The sequence below is a fragment of the Sus scrofa genome, chromosome 10, assembly GCF_054392235.1.
Source record: "Sus scrofa isolate SSC_HxYL_T2T_F1_AM1 chromosome 10, Sscrofa_HxYL_maternal_Yorkshire_Landrace_v2.0, whole genome shotgun sequence".
Classification (NCBI taxonomy): domain Eukaryota; kingdom Metazoa; phylum Chordata; class Mammalia; order Artiodactyla; family Suidae; genus Sus; species Sus scrofa.
In genome coordinates this window covers 81,464,275-81,487,782 of record NC_139392.1, presented here as the reverse complement: position 1 = coordinate 81,487,782, position 23,508 = coordinate 81,464,275, and the positions used below count along the sequence as shown (strand labels likewise).

Here is a 23,508-nt window from a genome sequence, read left to right as displayed (position 1 = left end):
GGGCAAATAGAGGGAGAATCTGAGAAGGTAGCCCTCCAAAAGACACTCACATAACGAAATAAGAGATTTGAGATAAGCAGGACTGAAAGGGGAGCAGAAGCTAAGTCTTTACCAAAGACTTATAAATTCCCCCATCTCAGTCTTTCTCTGTCTCTCTTCCTCCCTCCCTCTTCTTTCTCTCCTTTCCCATCTAGAATTTGAAATCGCAGTTTTTAAAATTGAATTACAGTTGTTTTGCAATGTTGTGTTAGTTTCTGATTTACAGCAGAGGTTGAGTTATATGTGTGTACGTGGGGGGTGTGCGTGTCTTATTTTTCAGAGTCCTTTCCATTATAGGTTATTACAAGGTATTGAATATAGTTCTCTGTGCTGTATCCTAGGTCCTTATTGTTTATCTATTTTATGTGGTAGCATGTATCTGTTAATCCCTAATTTGTCCTTTTCCCCATTTTCCCCTTTGGTAACCATAAGTTTGTTTTCCATGTCTGAGTCTGTTTCTGTTTGTTAGCAATTTCATTGATATCATTTTTTTTTTTTAGATTCCCTGGGACACGATTTAATAGGGACATTTGAGTTGAACAATGAAGTCAGTCTTTTTCTGAAAATTAAGTTTGATTTGGTTGGTTGGATAGATAGGACTAGCTTTGTCAATTCGATGAGATGGCAGACAAATTTTTTAATTTTAGGGAACTCGAAGTATTTCAGAAATTACATTCTTCGTCACCACTAAACTTATAAAATTTTTAGACATTAACTTAAAGTGTAAAAGGAGATGCATATGTTTCTAAGTTACTTGAAGGAAAACTCAAGCAGCGATGTTCAAAGACCACCACACCATGTTTAATTTTCCATCATCCTACCATTCCACACCCACCCTACCCCTGGGAAAAGTCTCACCATTCCCCCAAAGCACATGGTTTTTCACACCCTCTGCCTGGCACAGCTAGCTAAACCCATGTATCTTTTTATACTAAGCAAAAAATATCCTGGCATCCCATCAGGGTTAGTCACTGACTTGTCAGAATGTTGTCCTCAAGAAGACAGTTAGAGCACCATTATGTAGTGTTATTACTTAATTAGTTCCCATACTAACTAGTCCTTATCTTTACATCCCCAGTTTCCAGCATTGTATACATAACTGATACACAATCCACGCCTGTTGAAGATTACCTATACTTGATTGAATATTAGCTATACTTCTGAGCATCACCAAAAGCATTGCTTACATTTGCTGACTACATTTAAATTAAAACATTGCACATTAACTTTTTTAAAATGTCTTTTTGCATGAACTCATTTGAGCCCTAAAGCACATTAGAATATTTGGCCTAAATGAAATAACAGTAACTAACCTTGAAAATACTACCAAAACTTTAAGATATGCAGGAATTGATGTAAGCAGGAAATTCATCACCCTCTCTAAATAAACCTTAACCTTAAGATTTTTTCATTAGATTTTGTAAAAAGAATCTGCAGCATAAGAGGCCCTTCAGTGACTTTCATGAAAGGAACTTTTTTGTATTAATTTTTTAAAAACACTGTATGCTCAGACAGTGCCAAGCACAGCAATGAGCCTCTTAAAGTTGTTTTTTAAGAGATGTGGTTCCTGGATTTTATTATATATTCTGTGACCTTTCTATTAGCTACTTGCCACCAAGTGTATTAGTGAGGACATTCTGATTGCAGGGGAAGAAAGCATCTCAAGGTGCCTTAATCAAAATAAAGAATTTAGTGTAACAGTGCACATGTCTTCTGAAGCTCAAGGGTAGGAATAAGGAGATCAGATCTCAGGAAAGCCTGGACCCAGTGGTATTCTTCCTCTGCCTCCCACTTCTGCTCTGTGTTTCAGTTCTGGTGATTCTCTTTCCAAAGGAGAGACTCTTTTCCTTTACTCCCTGTTTAATGAAAAGATGTTTCCTAGAGGGTGGAAGTTTGTTACTCATTATGTCCCCAGATCTCTGGAGAGACTAAATCTTTGTCTTCCATTTTCCAAAGGGATCCCCTCCGATTAGCCCACTTGGATCAAGATCCCATTTCTGGTCAGATCAACTGTGGGTGAGATATGGGGCAGGATTAATAGTACAAACATGGCTTTGGGATCCCATGGAAGACACTAAAGTGCTGAGGATGAGGGTCATCAGCAAAGGCCTCTGAAAGGTGTCCACTGCACCTGTCCCCATAGTCCAAAATCCACCAGCTTTTTACTCCTAACACTTTGGAAGAAACAATAATATAGCAGCCTTCTAGAGTTTGCAGTTAATACAAAGTAGATGTGACAATCAAGCCTACACCTAGAAATCAAGGTTAACGCATACAAATAAATAGTGGACTCTTTATACTTATTTACCTGAAATCACATAACACCCATTTCACTCCTATTTTGGATTATATGACCTTTGCCTAGGGGGAAATATTCAATACATAGCTGTTTATTATGCGACATTGGTGGCACTTATGAAGGGTTGCTTTTTTAAAAAATGTTTTTTATTAAAGTATAGTAGATCTACAGTGTTGTGCCAATTTCTGCTTACAGCGAAGTGACCCAGTCATCCATATATTCACTTTCTTATTTTATCTTCCATCATGTTCTATCCCAAGAGATTGGATATAGTTCCCTGTGCTGTACATCACAACTTTATTGCTTGTCCATTCTAAACGTAATAGTTTGTACCTGCTAACCCCAAATCCCCACTCCATCCCACTCCCTCCCCCTTCCCCCTTGGCAACCATAGGGCTGTTCTCCATGTCTGTGAGTCTGTTCCTGCTTTGTAGGTTGGTTCATTTGTGCCATATTTGAGATTGAAGGACTGTTTTGATTTAATAAATGCGTGAACCAAAGTTCAAAATTAGCAAACCTATTTCATCCAGTTATGCTGAGAAATAAGATACATCTATGTCTTTTCTAAAAATTCTGTAAATAATTTCATAGGATTGTAAGTAAGTATATGCAACAGTGGAAAGTTTGCTAAGTAGGAAATTATAAGACCTAGATGTGCTCTTGGGAATGCCTCATGATAGATTCCCCAAACATTTAAGATTTCCTATGTATTAGTCTTAAAAGAGCTCATAGATCTGTAAGATTATTATCTTATATGCTTTCTGACTCATATTCCCTTATAGTATATTTTTGACTATGGTGTGTGTAATGGTAGAAATGTAAACCAAAATTAATGGAAGGAAAGAATGGTCAAAAGTATAATTGGTGTTTATATTTCTGATGAGAAAAAGGTGATTAGGATCCCACAAAGCTATGCCAGTTGCCCATGAGAAGTACAGATATTCTCATTTGAGATTGATGAATGAGTTGCCCTGACCTCCAAATAAAATATCTATCTCTATAATATTATTCTTTCTCCCAGGCCCTTTCCCACTCCTAACACCTTATATGACAATATGGTTCTTTGGAGGCAGTTTTGCTTCTCTTCGTCTCTTCTAGTATGGGATCCTGGATAGGCCTAACCTGGGCCCAGCAATGAATATTTATCCTTAGCCAAAATCGAAACCTTATCTACTCTGTGCCTCAAGGCATTCATCTGCTTTTACAGCTAGAGTGTCACTAGTGAGCCTGCCTTGGTCCCGGAAATGAATACTTAGCTTTAGTGAATTGAAATTCTACTAGCATCAATGACCAAGGTCATCTCATAATGCTTGCAAACCTTTGCTCTCTCCACATGTGCATTTGCCCACAAGAAGTATAGCTGTTAAGATCCATGAACTTAACTCCCCAATCATAGTGCTTTATGCATATATTGGCTATCCTCTGCCAAAATATGCATAAAGCACTAAATACATATGCTAAATGTTTACTTTGAGCTAGAAAAGGAAAATTGAGAGCAGAATTTTGAGATCTTGCCCTTAATAATGGGGTTGGACCCTGCGTGGTAAGGATGATTCTTCCTCTGTCTCCTTCTCCTCCTTTTTCTTCTTCTCTTAAAAACAAAACAAAACAAAACAAAACGAACAAAAAAATTCTTTTATACTTTTGCCTTAATCCTCACCTTTTTTTTTTTATTGTCCTGAAGTGCTAGAATGGGTCCATAAATGAGGCCTCAAAGGAAAAAGAGCATTTTTCCCAAGCTGACCACATCTCTACTCTGGCTGAGGATGTCATGAAGTCAGAACCCCTCTTATTCCGAGTGGAGAGAATGGTGCACGGGGAAAGCCTTGGTTGACCATGTGGAGGTGATATATTCTGGGGAGCCAGCAATTCAGATGGATGAGGAGGGCTGTAAGGAGGAGGTAGCATCTGTATTGAGACTTGAAAGATGAAGAAACCAGGCAGAGATGAGGAAAGAGGGTTCAAGACAATGAAAGAAAATGTAGAAACATATGGCTGACATGGTTATAGAATATAGGGGGGAGGGGACAAATTCAGTTCCATGTAGAAAATTATGTGGTAGACACCTACTAAGGAGTTCCAATCCACTAAAAAAAATAGGGCTGAGCGCTGGCTATCTTCTGACCGTCCCCTCAGGTTCACCTTCTACTTTTCTCCACCAAAGAGAATGGAAAGGGTGGAAGGGAGTTCTGGACAATGGACTTTCATGGATTGCAGTATGGGCTCCCTTGTCATCTGAATTTGTATTATGTTTGGCCAAAATAGAGCACTTTGAGGGAAGAAGGAGAAAGAGGCATGGGTATTCATAACTGCAGCATAGTTCCAGCTGGCCACTGGCAGCGACAGGTCCAAGAGGAGCCCCTAAGCTCTGTACTACAACTATACTCCTCCTGGGCCTTCCTCCTTCCAACCTAGGATGGCAACAGGCCTGATGTCACTGGCCCAACCTACTGCACCATCACATATCGTTGCTTTACAGTCTGTGCATACCTCGAAAATTGTCACTTTATGAAACACTCCTCAAATTTCCCAATTTGAAGGTCAGCTATTTCCTGCGAGGGACTTGACTTATACAAACTGGTGAAGTATTTTAAGAATGACAAGAAGTGTTTTAAGAAGGTAAGAAGAATGACAAGATCATGTCTATGGTTAAAGAGAGAATGCAGGGCCAGAGAACGAACTAGGGGAGACTGGGAAAGAGATTGGCAGTCTAGAAGACATAAGCCTGCTGGAGAGGTTTAGGTGAGAGACAATGAGAACGTGAACTTGAGCAGTAGCCACTGACCTAATATAGGAGGTGAGGAAAAAGCACATGTCAAAGTCGATCCAATAATATTACAGCCAGACAACTACATGGTTGAGAATGTCACTAGTAGACATCCAAAAACCCGGGAAGAAAAGCAGGTTAGGCAATGGGGAAGACATCGATTTTGGCATTCTACCCTGTCTTATACATAAAATAAGAAAGTTGAACTAAATCAGTATTTCCCAAATGACTGTTTTGTATAGGCCACATCCACAATTTAAGGCATGACTATATAGTGTGTTTACTTTTATTTTATTTATTTATTTATTTATTTATTTTGCTTTTTTAGGGCTGCACCTGTGGCATGTGGAGGTTCCCAGGCTACGGGTTGAATCGGAGCTGTAGCAGTCAGCCTACACTAGAGCCATAGCAATGCCAGGTCCAAGCCGCATCTGTGACCTACACCCCAGCTCACGGCAATGCCAGATCCCTGACCCACTGAACGAGGCCAGAGATCGAACCTGCATCCTCACAGATCCTAGTTCAGATTCTTTTCCGCTGTACCACAATGGGAACTCCTATTTATTTATTTATTTTTATGTTTATTTTATTTTATTTTTTTATTTATTTATTTATTTTTTTTTTTGTCTTTTTGCTGTTTCTTTGGGCCGCTCCCGTGGCATATGGAGGTTCCCAGGCTAGGGGTCTAATCGGAGCCGTAGCCACTGGCCTACACCAGAGCCACAGCAACACAGGATCTGAGCCGTGTCTGCAACCTACACCCCAGCTCACGGCAACGCCGGATCGTTAACCCACTGAGCAAGGGCAGGGACCAAACCCTCAACCTCATGGTTCCTAGTTGGATTTGTTAATCACTGTGCCACGATGGGAACTCCTATTTATTTTTAATTAGACTTTAGAGTTTGGTCCTTTGGGACCTGAGTATTCCCTGATTATAATGTCACTGCATTAGTCTTTCAGCTATAAGGGTGCCTTTTATCTGATTGAGTAGTGACCTATCTTTGTCTTTGAATTATAGTTTACTAAGAGAGTTAGTGCTTATTTCAAAAAATCTTTAAAAGTGTCTAACTTACAGTTCAATGTTAGACAACACACTTGACAAATCCATCTGTACGGTTGTCTTGACCACACAGCTGACTGATGGTTAAAACAGCCATATCTGGGACTCAATTGTAATTCTGTGTGCTGATAAGTCTCTGGGAAGCAGAGATGGCAGTGTTTGTTTAGCCAGCTCCTTACCTAACAGACAGTTTATGTTTCATAAATAACAGGTGGGGCAGATGAAAAATAAGATGTCTCTGGACCGGTAAATTTGCAGTAATACATCAAAGTATTGGAATTGGCTGAATATGCCCAAGACATAGAATGAGTGATACCAGATGCCATCTTTCCAGACACTAATGGCCAAGAACTTATTGGTCAAAAGAAGATAGGACAAAGTTTCAAAAATGCTAGGTTTACGTCTTCCTCTGCCATAGAAATAAAATATAAAAAAGGGAAAATGTTCTTAAAGGCTAACCACAGAAGTTGTGTCATCTGTGAATCTTCCCAGGTCACTTTGGACAAAAGTAAGCATTCCTAGAGCTAGGCTTCCAAAGCGCTCTGTCCTCAGCCTTGCTTTTCACTCGTCTCATTGACTTTTGGTTTGATGCCTCAAACAATAACAGATTATAACATGACAGATAGTAAACCTCTCGATGGCAGGATCTTTGACCTATTTATATTTATATCCTTAAGCTCAACAAAGAGCTCATGGCAATGCCGGATCCCTGACCCACTAAACGAGGGCGGGCAGGGAGATAGCACAAAGTTTCATCTGAGTCAGTATTCCTTAAGTCAAAGTTTCAGTCTGTCCCAGTAGAATGTTTGAGCCCAAATAAACATTTTATGTTCCAGGAAATATTTTTCTTGGCCTCCATGCTCCAGAATTTATTCCTACTAGAATCCTCACAGATATCTCTAAAAGTTGGGATATCATTGTTGGGTATTCTTGAAAATTTTCAATCCAACTTGACTGACCACCATTGCATTCTATAGAAGCTGAAAGCAAATAAAGGAAATACAAATGGTGCCTACATCTATGACTCTTAGCTCATTATTGGAGTCCATGATGGGCTGCAAAATCAGCCCATAGTCAGAAGCTTAAACCCTAGAATATTAATGAAGAACATTAAATAATACCAAAAACCTGTAAGTATGAACATTCATAATCTATGGAAGAAACCAAGTATCAAAACACCTGAGTATTTCAGGGAGGTGGGGAATTGAATTTACTTAAAATAGCTGCAGTATTCATTCTTCTCAATATTGTCCTCATGCTATGTCACTTAATGTGGATATCTCTATGAGTGACAGATTTCATCCTAAAAACACTGCCTGGCATCTGACAACCTAATCACATCTATCTAATTAGTAATCTGATTACCAGTTTTGCTTATAAGGATATCATTCTAATTTCTTACATTTTGCATGAATTTCAAAATGATTTGCTATTTTTACTAAGTAATTAGTAGCTCCCTTTATAACCAACAGTTCCTTGGTCATTTATGATATTATGTGACTATGCAAAATCATCTTACATGCAATGTGTCAGGAATGCGTCTGGAATAATGCAAGCATCATTGTGTGTGTGTGTTTGTGTTGTTGCTGCTAACTATCCCAAGTTGTTTCAAGTCCATCGTTATTGGATACAGACTCCAAGAAGTCTAAGAAATAACTTCTATGTTAAAAAATATATATAAAGAGCACTTTCCCTGTATAACAGCCCTATCTTCTGATGATTTGATCTGAAGAAAGCCATTTTTTCCATTTTAATATGGGCGACTGTTTGACAGAAACAGTTCCCAGGACAGTATTCGACATACTTTTCGGCATCTTCTCTCTGCTCACTGTAAATCTTACTTTAGCAAGAAGACAGCATTTCAGTCCCTGATATATTTCTCTGTTGCATTTGTTTTCTTGGATCCAAGCAATCAGAGAAGAAGAATGTGTTGTAGGAAAATCCGAGTTGCTCCTTGAAAGAGGTAACCCTTTAAATGAGGAAGGACAGGACGGAGGTAGAGATAAGTGAGGGGGGTGCTGTTTGTTACTCATGTAGCTCTCCCGTGGCGTGTAGCAAATCCATTCAGCCCCTTTTCACTCGAGAATCAGAATTCTAAGTGTTGTTCTTTGTTAATGTTGCCAGAGGGGTAGGGAATTTGAAAGTGGGGAGGATGAGATCTGCTTCATAATTTTTCTTCACTGACTGCTTTGCCATCCTCCCGATAGATGCTTTTCTGCTTGGAAATCATCTTTTACACAATTTCTCTTTAAAAGCATCCTTAGGGGCACTCTTACAAGTTCAACAATCTGTTTATTATGTTGGAATTTTCTAGCTCACTAATGAATCAAAGAATAGAATGACAACAGAACTTGAAAGACCAGATTATTATTATTATTATTATTTTTTTGTCTTTTTGCTATTTCTTTGGGCCACTCCTGTGGCACATGGAGGTTCCCAGGCTAGGGGTCTAATCGGAGCCGTAGCCACTGGCCTACGCCAGAGCCACAGCAACGCGAGATCTGAGCCGCGTCTGCAACCTACACCCCAGCTCGCGGTAACGCCGGATCATTAACCCACTGACCAAGGGCAGGGACTGAACCCGCAACCTCATGGTTCCTAGTCGGATTCGTTAACCACTGCGCCACGACGGGAACTCCTTATTTTTTTTGTCTCTGTAAAAAGAAACACATATATCGGAAGTTCTTAGTGATTCATTCATGTACTTGTTGGCAAACAGTTATTAAGCACTTATTATGTACTAGGTGCTGTGCTAGGGGCTGGGAATATAGTTATAAATTATAATTACACTCTGGTGGAAAAGGCACTTAAGCAAATAATGTCAGTTCTTCAACAAGTATGTATTAAGCATATACAGTGCTTCCTACAAAGCTCTGGAGAAACACAGGTAAAGGAGAAGCCAAGTCTGTTTTGAAAGTGTGTAGTAGGGAGGTTTAAGAAGGATTATTGAGAATGTGCTGCATCACTCAAGTCCAAGTTCATGGACTGAAATCCCTCAGATGAAAATGTGGAAGATCAGATAGAACAACTTGTGTCAAGGCACAAACTGTGATGGAGAATGGCCTAGCTAGTGTGAATAAAATATAGGGCAGGTAAGGAAAAAAATGATAGGAAATTTACTGGGAATAAACAGGGAAAGACTGTTTTTAAGAAATCTACATAGAATGTTGAGCATGTGCATGTGTGCTTACAGTTTCTCTTTATGTTTTAAAAAATAGAACAATGCATTTTGATTGCTTTTTTCAATTTCTTTTTTGCATTTGAGCAATATAGAAGTTCCTGGGTCAGGGATCAAATGAGCTGCAGCTGCACCCTAAGCCCTGTTAGATCCTTAACCCACTGTGCTGGGCTGGGGAATCAAACCTGTGCCACAGCAGCAATCTGCAAGCTACCACAGAGACAAAGCTAGATGATTAACTCACTGTGACCCTGCAGGAACTCAGCTTTTTTTTCTTTTTTTTTTTTCTTCAATTTTTTAGTATCATAAGCTAAACTACTCATAGATCCAAGAGAACTTTCATATTAATAAATCCCAAATAGGGTATATTTAAAAGGATTTTTAGGTATTTGTGAGTCATAATGAAATAAGCCAATTTTTCTAGATAGATTGTCATCTAGTGTTCTCAACTCGCAATTGTCTGAAATGATTTAGAAAGAAGCAAGTTGCTAGGTGATTGCTAAGGGAAATCACGAAGAATGATAATTAACTTCAACACTGCAATCAGTTTCAATCAAACAGATTATGTGTCTAAGAGAATTCAATAGGAAAATTAGAGTGAGTTTTCATATAGAGCAATTTACATGAAAAAATATTTCAGTCTGCTCAAAGGAAGTTATATAATACTCATTCCCTTCCAACTGTGGGATTTGAGGTATCACATTCAGTAGGAGAAAGGAAAAGAATATGTATTTTCAGAAGAGGTAGCTAGCAAAAAGTTATTGAATGAAAAGTAGAAGTCAGCCAGGCAAATGTGTAGTTACTCATATTTGAACACTCAGCATCAGTAGAACGGAGCCGTCCACACTACGTGTGATGAAAGACCAGCTGTGTTTTGTTTTGTTTTCAACCCATCACATACCAATGCTTTTGTAACAAGCATCGGAAAAATGAAACTAAAAGACACACAAAATACTAGGCCAAATTTCTTATTCTTAGCCTCAACAGACTGTCAAGTAGCTACAAACATTTCTAAATACCTCTTCTCAGTTTTTATATTTATCTCACCATGGAACCATAAACAGAATAAGACCATAACCGTTCATAAACCACCCTGAGTAGCTCTGTAATAGAGTACATGACACATATTTGGGGCTCAAATAATGGTTCCTAAATCAATTGTGAAATGAAGATTTTAGCTCTGCCTCTAGGAAGCTAACATTCAAGTGGGAGAGACGTGAAGGTAAATAAGTGAATGCAACTAAGTTCATTTTTCTAGACAGATTCTTACATAGTGTTGTCAACTTTAAATCGTCCAAAGATTGAGAAAGAAGCCAGTTGCTAGGTGACTGCTATGGGAAATCATGAAGACTGATAATTAACTTCAATACTGCAATCAGTTCTTAAGCAAAGAGATTGTGTCTAAGGGAAATCAATAAGGAAATTAGAGTGAGTTTTCATATAGTGATTTACGTGGGAAAATATTTCATACCAGTTAGCAAAAATACCATCTATTATGGATAGTAGGATGCACAAAGTACCGTGGCGTACAAAGAAGAGAAGTGGTTTATCTGGCTCCAGAGTTAGCCAAGCCCCTGGCCAATGCGGAAGGCACTGAAGAACAGAAGCAGGAATTGTGGAAAAACATGATGCACTCTGTAGTACAGAGGCGGAAGGTAGACATTGGGAAGAAATGCCAAAAGAGAGCAGTCAAGAGACTGAAAGCAGGAAGCTCCTGAAGGGTAGGGATCTTATCTTTCAGGCAAATGAGTTACAAGTAGCCAGGGCAGGGTGGAGGTGAGGAACCCATGCAGGAGAAATATCTCACGAACTTTTCTAAATTGTAAAACCATCACCCCACCCCCAAGACTCTGATACACAGCAGCCTAATGAATAGACTTTGGAATACAGAACAAAGAGCAAGAGAAGAATTAAAAATTATTTTTAATGTCATGACCCAGAGATACAAAGATCATTTTGATGTATCTTCTTCCAAACTTTTATCAGTATGCACACCATACATATACTTTTCATCTTGAAATTTGAATTGTTATCCTTGAAATGTTTTTCTCCTTGTTTATCTTATGTCTCAGATGTTTTGCTTTCATGATACCTTTATACCCTTGAAAATTATTGAGAACCCCAAAGGGCTTTTTTATAAGGTGATTATAACTATGAAAATTTAACATATAAAAATTAAAACTAAGACATATTTAAAAGTACTTTCATGTAAAATAATAAATCTCCATGTTAACAGCTTTTAAAATGTATATAATATAGATATATATAAAATATAAAAAATAAATTTTACCAACTATAGGATTTTGAGGCATCACATTCACAGGGGAAAGAAAAATAAATATTTTCAGAAGAAGAATCTAGCACAAACTTAATAAAGAAAAGTTTATGTCAGCCAGGTAAATAAATAGTTACTCATATTGGAAGTACCAATGCTTAGTCTGAAACAGACACTCAAAATGAAATTTTAGTGAGGGCTGGTGCTAGATAATCATATCTGGTTTTGCATTAAAACTTTTTCTATATTGTTTTGGTTGAAGTGTAATAAACTCCAACCTCACATAGACATGTATTTTGAAAAGGAAGGTTTATTTTCATAGTTTTTCAGGCAATCATGCATTTTTTATAGTACACCGAAACTTGACCTTGTGATAGTTTCATTAAGTACAAGTATAATATGGAATCTGAAACTGTACCAATAAAATTTTTGTACTTTTAAAAATCCATTGGTCTCTTTTGCACTTTGAATGGACCATTTCACCATGTGCGACTTTGTAACATCTTGCATTTTTCATTTAGAAAATATCAGTTTGTTGAGTTACGCAGCTTGTCAAATGTTGAAACACTTTATTACACGATATAACAAAAATATCTCATCACGTAAGTTTTTAAAGTATTGAGAAGCTGTTGTGCTCATGGTGGACACCACAGGTTTTTCAAAATTCTAACTTTTGTTTGCACGTTTGAATTTTATCATTGGCAAAAGGTATTGTTAGGTGTTTTCTTCAATGTTAACAGCCTTACTTCATCATTTTTAAGAAAATGTCTGCCAAATTCCCGGTCTGAATAACCATAGACTGTGAGTCATTTTTTCAAATAAAAATGTTGTTCCATCCGAAAGTGGTTAGTGTATCAAGCAGCTCTCAATCTCACACTGCTTCTCCATAAGACAGTATGTACGTCTTCAATATGGCACAAAAGTGCTTCGTGTATCCTACTCAAAATGTTAAAAAGACTTGTATTTGACTTGAAGATCTGAGATTTAACAATAATTAATAATTTTTGCTGCTTTCTCAAGGTCATTTTGGGTTTTTTTTGTTGTTGTTGTTTTTTGTTTGTTTGTTTGCTTTTTTTAGGGCTGCACCCATGGCATATGGAAGTTCCCAGGCTAGGGGCTGAGTCAGAGATACAGCTGCCAGCCTATGTATGCCACAGCCACAGCAACACAGGATCCCCAACCCCCTGAGCAAGGTCAGGGATCGAACCCACATCCTCATGGATACTAGTCGGATTCTTTTCCACTGTGCCACGATAGGAACTCCCTCAATTTTACAGCAAGCACACAGTGATGTAGAATACAATGTAGAATTCAATAGCACTGTCTTGATTCCTGCTAAGGGACTGGTGGTTTTAATCCACCATTGCATTTGCATCATTGGTGAAAATATCAACACATTAGAAAACTCTGTCTTGTCTATCTCGTACTTTGAATGACTTTTATACCAATGGACTTTATTATCTGAAAAGTGTTTTGAATTTGTATGCTACCTGAAGCAGCCTTAGGACCTCCAGCGATCCACAGGTCACACTTTGAGAAACACTGCCCTTATACCATATACCACTAAACATGCTTAAAGCTTTACTTAAAAGGGTTATCTTTCAAGTACCTGTCCTATTATTGACCCATTTTCCTATTATTAGACGTTTAGGTTGTATCTAATTTTTCTTTATGATCAATAATTTGCAATGAGCCTCTTTCTACATAAATCTTTGCCTTCCTCTCTAGTTATTTCCTATAGATTGATTCCTAGTAATTTTACTAGGTCAAGAAAAATGCTCAAAGTGTGCTTTCAAATGTTCTTCCAAAGAGATGCTTCTACTGCTGCATCTGGTTCATATTAGGCGGTTGTGAATTTGAGAAAACCACACTCAGAGGAGGAGAAGCTGGTGGAGACTGTGCTCCCATGGGCAGCATGGGGTCTCCTTAGAGTTAAGCTCTGGAACCTGGGTCAGCTTTATTTATATGAATTGCCTCCATATTCCTGGGCATGTTCCCATTTAAGCACTCTGCCACAGCAAGATTGCATGAAACAGTGATAGGTTTTGTGGTCGTTGGTATTTATTTCCTGCCTGAAAGGAGTAGGAGAAGAATATGGCAGCTGGTATATTATATGAATCAGTTTAGCAAGATGTGGTGTCCCAGTTTTTCGGTTTTGTGACACTGGATGATTAATCCTTTCCTCTACCTTTCGTGGCATTTCTGGTTATGTTTGCAAACCCAATTATTTCTCAACTTTTTCATCCATTTTTTTTTCCAGCTTGTGCCTTAAGGACTGAGAAACGAAAACTTGAGCTCATGGATTTGCCCCCTAAATTATCCCTGCTTTTTCAAATTAGTTTGCTTCTTTTCTTTCTTTTCTTACAGATTGTTTTAATCCTTTTCTCTAAAACAAAGTCATCATCTTGCCAAAGGTAGAGACCATTGTATAGCTGAATATTGTTGCTTACCACTCCTCATGATTTATTCCCTTTTTTTTCTTAGTCAGATAGATAATACAGCATTTTACAGGAGTCTATATTCAGTGAGAAAAGGTTGATTTAACAGATTTGGCTTATTCTTTCTTATACTTCCTGATGATGTTCTGTGATTACATTCTATCCATAGATTCTTGCAACGGATTTAAGGTGCCATACTGTAGTTACACACTACAAATTGTAATCTTGGTAATGGCTTTTTTATGATAAACACAAACAAGAATATGGCCCCCAAATCAAATTCTCTAAGGCAATGTTGTACCCTTGAAAGGGTTCCGTTAAATCTACCTTCCTTCTTGCAACTATCCTCTCCTAGACAGTTTTTACTGAGGTTCACTTTGGCATAGTCCCAGTATGATAGCTTAAAAGATATTAGTTGAAACAACCTAGCGAACTCCCTTGCTGTTTTTCCTAAGCTAACACTGGGGGAATGTTATTTTGTTATCTTAAATTATGGTGACAGGAGGCACACCGTAACATCTTCTCTTCTAAGTTGGAGAAGATGCCTTTATAAGTAACTTTTTTTTTGGAGAGTGTGGCCTATGTAACTGATTCTTTGTCCTGCTTAAATGTGAGTTGGAGAATCATAGAATCAAAGGTGTACCCTACATTAAATAAACAAACTCTCACAATACCCATTTCATGTACTGTCCCCATCTCATCGCCTCTGACTCTACTTTCCAGTTCTCAGAATCCCTTTCCCCAACTTCCTATCTACTTCCCACTTGTCTTATATTCTTCTATTGTGCTTACCTTTGCAAGCTGCAAAGTGTGTCTTTATTACAATAGGGACAAAGTAGTGTCTCAATTTAAAATTTGTGATACTGCTCCTTAAAAACAGGCTAAAGTTTAGACTGGAAATGATCAGAGACTAGGTGTAAAATAAGACTTGTCTAAGGTTTTGAAAAAAGAAAGATGATATATGCGAATCGTGTGGCACAAATATAGCTGAATTGCTCAGGAAATGCAATGCACCAATCTATTCCTATTACTACAAGTTAAAAATGAGCAAATTAAAGAAAACCCTCATTTTCATAGGTTCTAAAATAAAAGGGTACTACTCATTAATTTTTACAGTGAGACAGGAAAAAATTATTAGTACCCTGGTTAAGAAACAAATATTTATAAAAATATCTCTTCTTGGCAGAGAGAAACATGTTTAATGAACATTAAAAATAGATATGCATAAAAGTAGGGACCAGAAATATTTTTATTAGGATTTATAATATATTTTCCTTTTATCTGAAAGATTAGTGCACTTAGAAAGACTTCATAGAAAGTCTTAGGACCGAAAACATTTGGAAAAACCTAATTGAAGAGTTAAAAAATGACAGAGGTGGAAATGAGTAGAATAGAATTGAGATTTACTTCTCTGGGATACCCCAGCTTCACCATTAATCAGGCTAAGCAAAATTTAATATAATAGCCATGACTTCCAGAATAAATGAATTCCATTTCCACCAGTGAAATGATTGTATTTCATAATTTAGATGAATCCTTTTTTTTAAAAAAAATGTCACATGTACTTTTATGGTTTGAAAACATTTTTCCCCAGTTGTAACAAATCAAATACTTCATAGCCAGAGAACTCACATCAACCCACTAATATTTTGGGATACATGGCTATTTCACACCTCTCATCTTTCAGAGATACATATGAGATATAAGGAACACAGATCTTTTTTTTTTTCAAATACTGTAAAATGAGTTATTTGTGCCACATTAATTTTTTCTCCAACAATAGGATTTTTTTTCTGTTTCTTTGTAATGAAAAAATAGAAGGACCATCCCAATTCTATTCTACTCTGCTCATCCTCAGGAAGGCCCCCAAGCAACTCCTCTGGGCTGGCACTTAACTAGCTTGAAAAAAAATGCAAAGAGACAGACATCAAAAGTAGGTTCCCAGCCCACTTAAAGTCTTGGGCTGAGTGGAACAGAAATCTAAATACAAGTGTGCTCCATGGTAACAACAGTAAGAATGAACGTCTTTTTTTCTCTGAGTATTGATGAAGGATATTACTGGGAGTCGGCATGGAGGAACAGACTAGAGAGTGGTGAGTGGATTTTGTGGTACCATTAAGCCTTCAGACTACAGGCACTCATTGTTATTCTTTCTATAAACATTCAGATGATTCCTGCTGACAGAAGAGTAAAGCAGACAAGGTCCTTATCCTCCAGAATATGTATAATCTAGTGAGGAAGAATTTCCCCCATCGGTAAAAAAGGCATGCACGAGATGATGGCAAAGACTCCTGCTAGCTCTAAATAAATAAATCAATCTCTTTTTAAAAATCTATTTAAGAAAGTAAAGAGTACTACAGTGAGTCTTATTACTAATTTTACCACTTCCTTATTTTTTTCCTTTATCCCAGTATCCCTTCACTGGTCCCAAAACTGGGGTGAGGAGAAAGAAGTAGGAAGTTTAAAAGAAAATATAAATAGCAAAAGAAGGAGAGAATAAGAAGGTAAAGAGAATAGCACTGGGCTATTAGTGGGCATCTACCTGTCGTGTTATAAAAATGTACTTTCATCTAAGAGACAGAAATCTAGTGAATTGCTATCCTCCAAAAGAAATTCTAGATTTGGAACCATATTCTGATTGATGCTGTAAACATCCAGGACCTAGGACAGTATTTAGTAGATGGTATGCACCCTAGAAATAGTGGATAAATTTAAATAAATAAATATGAAAGATGGGAAATAATGTAATCAGCATTCTAGCATTCCACCTTCTTAAGGACTGAGTCACCACATTATAGGTATCATTTTTCTTCAGGGACTTAACTCAGGACAGTTATTTCTTGGACCTTAGAATGTTCTTAGCATTTATAAGCAAAAGTAGAAAGCATTTCTTTAGTGGAAGCATGAGAAAAATTCCTCCGCATACATACGCACAGCAAATATCTTTTGGTAAATAAATTACCATGTTTATCCCTTCCGATCACCTTGATAGCGAAATTAGGATTACCCAATTTCAGAAAGTGTGGTTTGCAGAGTTCCCATTGTGGCTCAGTGGGTTAAGAACCCGACTAGCATCCGTGAGGATGCTGGTTCCAACTCTGGCCTCGCTTAGTATGTTAAGGCTCCAGTGTTGCCACAAGTACAGATCATAGATGAGCCTTGGGTCCAGTGTATAAAGCTGTTAGGAATATATAAAATAAAGAGATGACCTCCAAGTCATCTCTACTGGATGCAACATAGATGAATTTTTGTTTTAGTCTTTTCGTTTTTCTTCATTGACCATATACAATAAGTTCAGATATCTATTATTAATACTTTCATATTTTTAACAAACACTAAAACAGTTTTGTTAGTTAATAAGCCATGAAGTCAATTCCTTTAGAAGTATCCATACGCTCACCAAATTTAAATTGGAAATGCACACCTTACATGGTGCCTGCACATACTGGATGTAGCTGGAACTTAATAATAATTTAAGTGAATGCATGATAAGTAAGGGGAGGAAAACTCGGGTGATTCATGCAGCTTCTTTTCCTCTAGTCTGAACTTTTAAGTCAGTGCCTTGTTGATTCCTAGAGGTGGTTCCATTCTTGGATACCTCAGCTCTTTAAAGAGCCATCTGGCTAATAACAGATAAAGTAACATAAACATAGCATTTCTTTAGCCTTATGCAGACTTATCATTACACCATATAGTGTTAGAACTGGCAGAAAACATTTTGTTTCCCTCATATCAGGATCCATCCTTTTGAATAAAGTCATTTATGGTTGAGCATCAAACTTATATTATTGATGAAGGTGGAAAATTATATCGTGGAACTTGAAATAATAAATGTATGAAGCTGACACTTGAAATTTACTTAATGGAAGTATCTATGGGTAGTGTGTTATATTTTACCTGTGAGAGAGGAAACACATTAAGAATTAAGCCCAGCATTCAGAGATGTCCAATATTGTGAGACATACACTTAGTCTGGGAAAAATAAAAGTTCAAGGTTACTAATAAATATAATTTGAAGTAAACATAATTTGTTCACCTTCCATCGCTCATACTGTGATCCTTCTTTTATTACAACTCCACATCTTCACACTTATGTATCAGCTTTCTTTCTTCACAGTCACCCAATTCCCAAGGGCTGGCTGCTTCATTTTAATAGAAATAATAGAAAATGACTTGACTTGAAATCCTTTCAGAAGAAAAGTAGCTTCAATAGCTGAATTAATAGGGTTGGAAAACTGATCAATTTCCTTGACTTCCACATGCCAATACTGGTTTCAGTCATCTGGGGTCCCAGCAGTTCAAAGCCAAAAATAATCACTTCATATCAAGATCTTTTGTGTTGCTTGCACCTCTCTTCTCTCCAACTGACAGCTGAGCCTGTCCTTTCAGTGACTGGTTGCCTGCCCAGTCTTTGAACCATCTGTCCTGTCTAGTCTTATGGTTTGGGTTTCCTCCTATTTCCTGATTTCATGCCTGATTTCAGCCAAAAATAATTTTTCTGAGCTGTCGGTGTTTGTAGCTGTCCCATCTTGACCTATCTTGTAATTTCCATTTTGTTTGAATCCTCCCTCTCTCCATATTCAGTCACTCCTGTGCCAGCTTTCCCTTCGATACTTAGATACATTTCAAAATGGCCCTTCACTTTCCATCCAGCCTGAGTTTTGAGAGCCGCCCTATGTAGGCTCATGCCCTAACTATGCCACTTACTGAGCTTATTACTCTGTGAACTTAACATTGAATAGTCTTGGAGAGAGTGAAGGCAAAGAATCAGACACCGCTTATTCAATTTAATTAGATCAATTTAAGAGTATATCTATATTTGTTTGTTTGTTTTTTCAGAAAATAACCTATAAAAATGGCTGCTATGGCCCTCTTCAGTGATAACCAAAGTATAGATCCAATGAAGGTGAATCGATTAAGCTATTGAATTTTTGTCAATATTCAACAATGTAGCAACATTGGAGATCAAAAAGTTTAGAAGACACTGAATCCACAGGGAGAAGGTAGTGCCAGCCAAATACTATTGCCCAGATTATGCTGTTATAGGCTCACTAATACTGTTGCTTTTTAGAAGAGGACCGTGTGGTTTGGTAGATGAAATAATAGGTTATACCTCTGACAATTTCTTTTCAAAAAGTAAACTAGTAAAATTTTCTCTTTACTTACTTCCTTTTAGGATTTAAGGCTACATTATTGACAAACATTAATTGTCATTATGCTTTGATCAGGCAAAAATATTCATGCATTATATGTATTTCTTCCTGGTTGCCTCTTCAAGACATTGGCAGTCATTTTGGAATTGATCTTCCATTCTCCACTATGTGTATATGTAGGGGTGTGTGTGTGTGTGTGTGTGTGTACACATGTATGGGATTGTCCTTATCTTCAGTAGTATGTATTTGGTTACCTGGTTGGTATTTATTTTGTTCCTACGATGAGCATCTTTTCTTCATCCGTTGTGACTGACTACGCCAGGGCTAGTTATCTTCTAACAAGTCTATTGATTCTTAAGTAATTAATGTATAAAAAGGAAATGATTGCTTAGGAGCTCAGTTTACCAGAATAGATTCTTCAGATCTATACCAATGCGTGAGAACCCAGGACATGTCTCCTCATGATTCATGAAAGGAAACACTAACATAAAAATCTCTTTAGAACCCCCACATCTTAATTTGCTGTTTAAAATCTTAAATATTATGACTCATGTGCTGCAGATCTTTATGACAGACACTGTCATGGAACATAATCCTCAGGCTGTGGTGGGTTTGGCATTTCTCAAGTCTATGGGACTTTAAGGTGGCCTTTCCTTATAACCAGTTGAGCTTTGTGTTACATTGTTCTTTCTAATATTGTACCCTTTGTATCATTTGAGTAATATTTAAGAAATCAATTTTAAGAACAACTTTTTTATGTCCTTGGGTTTCTTTGGATCTAAATATTCAGAGGTCAAATTGCTTTCAAGAATGTGGTTGCCTTGGTGTTCTGCAAAAAAAAAAAAAAAAAGACTGTACTTACGGAAATATCTTCGTAAAAATAAGAACACACACTGGCTAAAGAATGTGTCTCTGAAAGATTCCTATTAGATTACAACCTGAAAATGTTCTGTGGTGAATTTCTACTTACTTTTCTTTTTGTGGCCTTGTGTGCTTTAAGGAAAACTAAAAGAAGTGTTAACTCTGCATTTGTTAATCCAATTTATGGGAACTGGAACAACCCAGAGAAAATCGAGGTAAGTGGTAACGGTGAACTGTATTGTTTCAGGAGGGGATACATACACACACACATTATTTGGACATGTTCTCACATCACGGCTAAGAGACATGCTTTAGAGGAGTTATGTCATTTGGGGGTGGAAAGGAGTTTGCTTCTTTAAGTATGCAATGAGAATTTTCCATTTCAGGATGGTTTCCGTCTGCCTGTAGAATCCGTTCACTGTTAAATGGCTTTGTGGTCATTGTTCATATGCAAAGAGAGCTGACAAATCTGGAAAATACCGGTTTAACCCACAGAGTATTAGTCAGCTCCTTGCAGGAACTCTTCATCGACTGTTATTCATATTTTATTCCCAAACACAGAGGGAAGGATAGCATTCTGTGCTCTTTTTCAATTCAGGTCTGGGCTGTGAAGGCCATTACCTGATAAACTTAGGAGAAAGGAGAAGTTAACGTGTGTTAACATCTTTGTAGCTTTTTTTTAGGGCTACTCCTCATCAGTGCAGTGTGAAGTAGGCTAGAGAGAAAATGGCAAGTAAAATCTCTCTCATCCCTTTCTTAAGTGGGTAACAGGAACCTTCATTTGGGTATAAAATAGGATTAGCCCTGACACATCACTTCTGTATGAAAGCTTCCTTACATCTGATTTTAGAAATATTGTATCAAAATCATTCCCCTGTCAAAGTGAGCATATAGAAAGCTTAGGTTTCATTTCTCACTATTATTTTTTAATGAAAATAGGCCGTAAACAGTTGCTTCTGTTAGTGAAAGTGAGCAGCAAAGGTGTCAGATCAGTTGGTGTCTAGTATTTAGGGGTGATGTGGTTAAAGTCGAACATAACCCTTAACTCTTTTATTTCTGTTACCTGATAACTTAGAAGAGGAAAGGAGAAATTGAAGGGCACTGCATCTTCAATAATGACTTCATACGCACTTTAAGTATTGTTTCATTAGGAATGAAAACAAGAAGTAAGATATTTCCCAGAGCACAGACAGAATTCATTTGGATGATTTGTCAAGACAATCAAGACATAGAGTGAAAATGAAAATGTAGTCCTACCTAGTGAATAATAAATAAATAAATGCCCACTTAAGGAACCAAATGTAATGTATCTTCTTGACAAAGTAGGCAGGTGTAATATAAAATTATTTTCATATTTACTAAGGAAAATGTAATCTTTCTAATCTTTAGCTTAGTTTAACTTTTAGTGTCTGAAAGTAAAAAATGATGTAAGGAATTAAAATGTTTTAAATTTGACATTTTTCATATTAGTCATTCCTCTTTCATATTCTTTTTTCTTTCCACTAAGAATGGTAGAGAAGAAATACTGTCATAGCCTTAACTTTTGTTGCTATTTTGATTTTGATCATTTCAGAAACAAATGACTTTGTATTAATTAAACTAAGTGCACTTTCCCTGACATTGTAACAGAGAAGCTGACTTCTCCAAAAACACTCTCTCTTAGAGAAAATTCTCATATTCTGATATAAAAACTGAGAGAACAGTGTAATGAACCACCACATACCCATCAGCTAACCTCAGCAATTATCAACTCATGGTTATTCTTGTTTCACCTCTGCTGCCACCCACTCTCTCCATCCACCAGAATGGTGTGCTATTTTTAAAAATAGACTTCATTTGCTTTAGAACAGTTTTAGGTTCAGGGCAGAAGGTACAGAGATTTTCCATATATCCCCTGCCTCCACATAGTCACAGCCTCCCCCATTATCAGCATACCCCACAAGAATGGTACATTTCTTATAATTAATGAACTTGCACTGACATGTCATTATCATCCAGAGTCCATAGTTTGCATCATGGTTTACTCTTAGTATCAACCAAAGTGTTTTTAGGCAAATTCCAGATATCATTTAATTTTGCCTGTAAAGATTTCAGTTGTACCAGGATAAGACCATTAAAAAACATATAACCACAGAATCACACTTAAACAATTTAACAATAATTCCTTAACACAATCAAATATTCAATCAGTTTTCAACCTACCCCAACTGTCTCATATATAAGTAGGGGTTTTTATATTTTGTTGTTGTTGTTGTTGTTGCTGTTTTTTTAAAAATAGATAAGGTATGTGCATCCAAATTGGTAAACATGTCTATTAAGTCTCTTTTAATCTCTAAGTCTCATTTTCTCTCTCTTATTTTTCCCTTGTAATTTATTTGTTGAAGAAATCAGGTTGTTTGTCCTATACAACTTGGCGAGTTTTAATTTCCTAACATACACTGAAAAATATATTTCTCCTAACTGAAATCAGTCGGTGGAGTTTTTTTGAAAATAATTTTTGTTTTGTATTATTTAACCTAAGTGTAATCAAAACAGCAGACTTAGAGAAACCAGCATCATAGAAAGAAGTAGTCAAGACCCTGGGACTGCATTCCCCCACCCCACCAGAGGTGAGGCTGAGTCCGTGGCTCGTATGCCCAGAAGACATTGGGCAGATACCATTACCACACCTGTGTCAGCAGTTCAGGCAGTGTGGGCTGGAGGTGTTGAAGTGGCAGTTGAGAATGTTCTAGTTATTACTCCAGTGAAAATGCATTAAAAACTCACTGTACTCTACATGATCTGGAAAGAAGTATCATATTTTAATGCCTAAAATTGTAACTTTTTCAATGTGCTTTTCTCTAGAGTTCTGTATACTCCTTTTCAAATCCATTATATGACACAACATCAGGAAGCCTGGCGACTGTATCAAATCATCCCAAATAGCACCATCAAGATCAAGTATGATCTAGTATGTATAGTTTATAGAAAATTCCAATCTGTAAAAGCTGGTAGAAATTCATCATATGAAACAGCAAAAATAGAAGGGATCCAGAATACTACTCTAATGACTACATTTACAATAAATGTTCTTACTGAATATACTGAATGTTTTCCTGGGATCTGAATTAGGACTTTATCTTCGTTATATATCTGAGTATTTTAATAAAGTATTCCACCTAAGTTACTTGTTTTCCTTTGATACTGTTACGGTTGCTTTTTAAAATGATGAATCAAATCAGATCTTATTTATAAAGAAGTTTTAAAATGCTTATTTATATGCTATTATGCTTAGAAATAAATGTGAACTGACTTAGTGTACGAACTAGCAGGAGCTGGTGGACAAATCAGAGTAAGCCTAACAAACATAACCATGAGTAAAAGTTATTACAGTCTTTGGGGAAAACTGTGATAAACTATCATCTTAAACCTGCCTTCAGGAGTTCCCGTCATGGCGCA

General features: G+C 37.1%; 1 protein-coding gene across 8 annotated transcripts in view; it reads left to right on the top strand.

The window, feature by feature from the left end:
- The window catches only part of MALRD1 (MAM and LDL receptor class A domain containing 1), an 860,334-nt gene extending 837,102 nt beyond the window's left edge, over window positions 1–23,232 (top strand). For all 8 annotated transcript variants that reach the window (XM_084980970.1, XM_084980973.1, XM_084980974.1 and 5 more), the window contains 2 exons: window positions 20,210–20,285; window positions 22,915–23,232. In XM_084980970.1, coding sequence (XP_084837096.1) covers window positions 20,210–20,285; window positions 22,915–22,995 — 157 coding nt within the window. In that variant the 3' untranslated portion in view covers window positions 22,996–23,232. The remainder of the gene's footprint in view (window positions 1–20,209; window positions 20,286–22,914) is intronic.
- The last annotated feature ends 276 nt before the right edge of the window (window positions 23,233–23,508 follow it).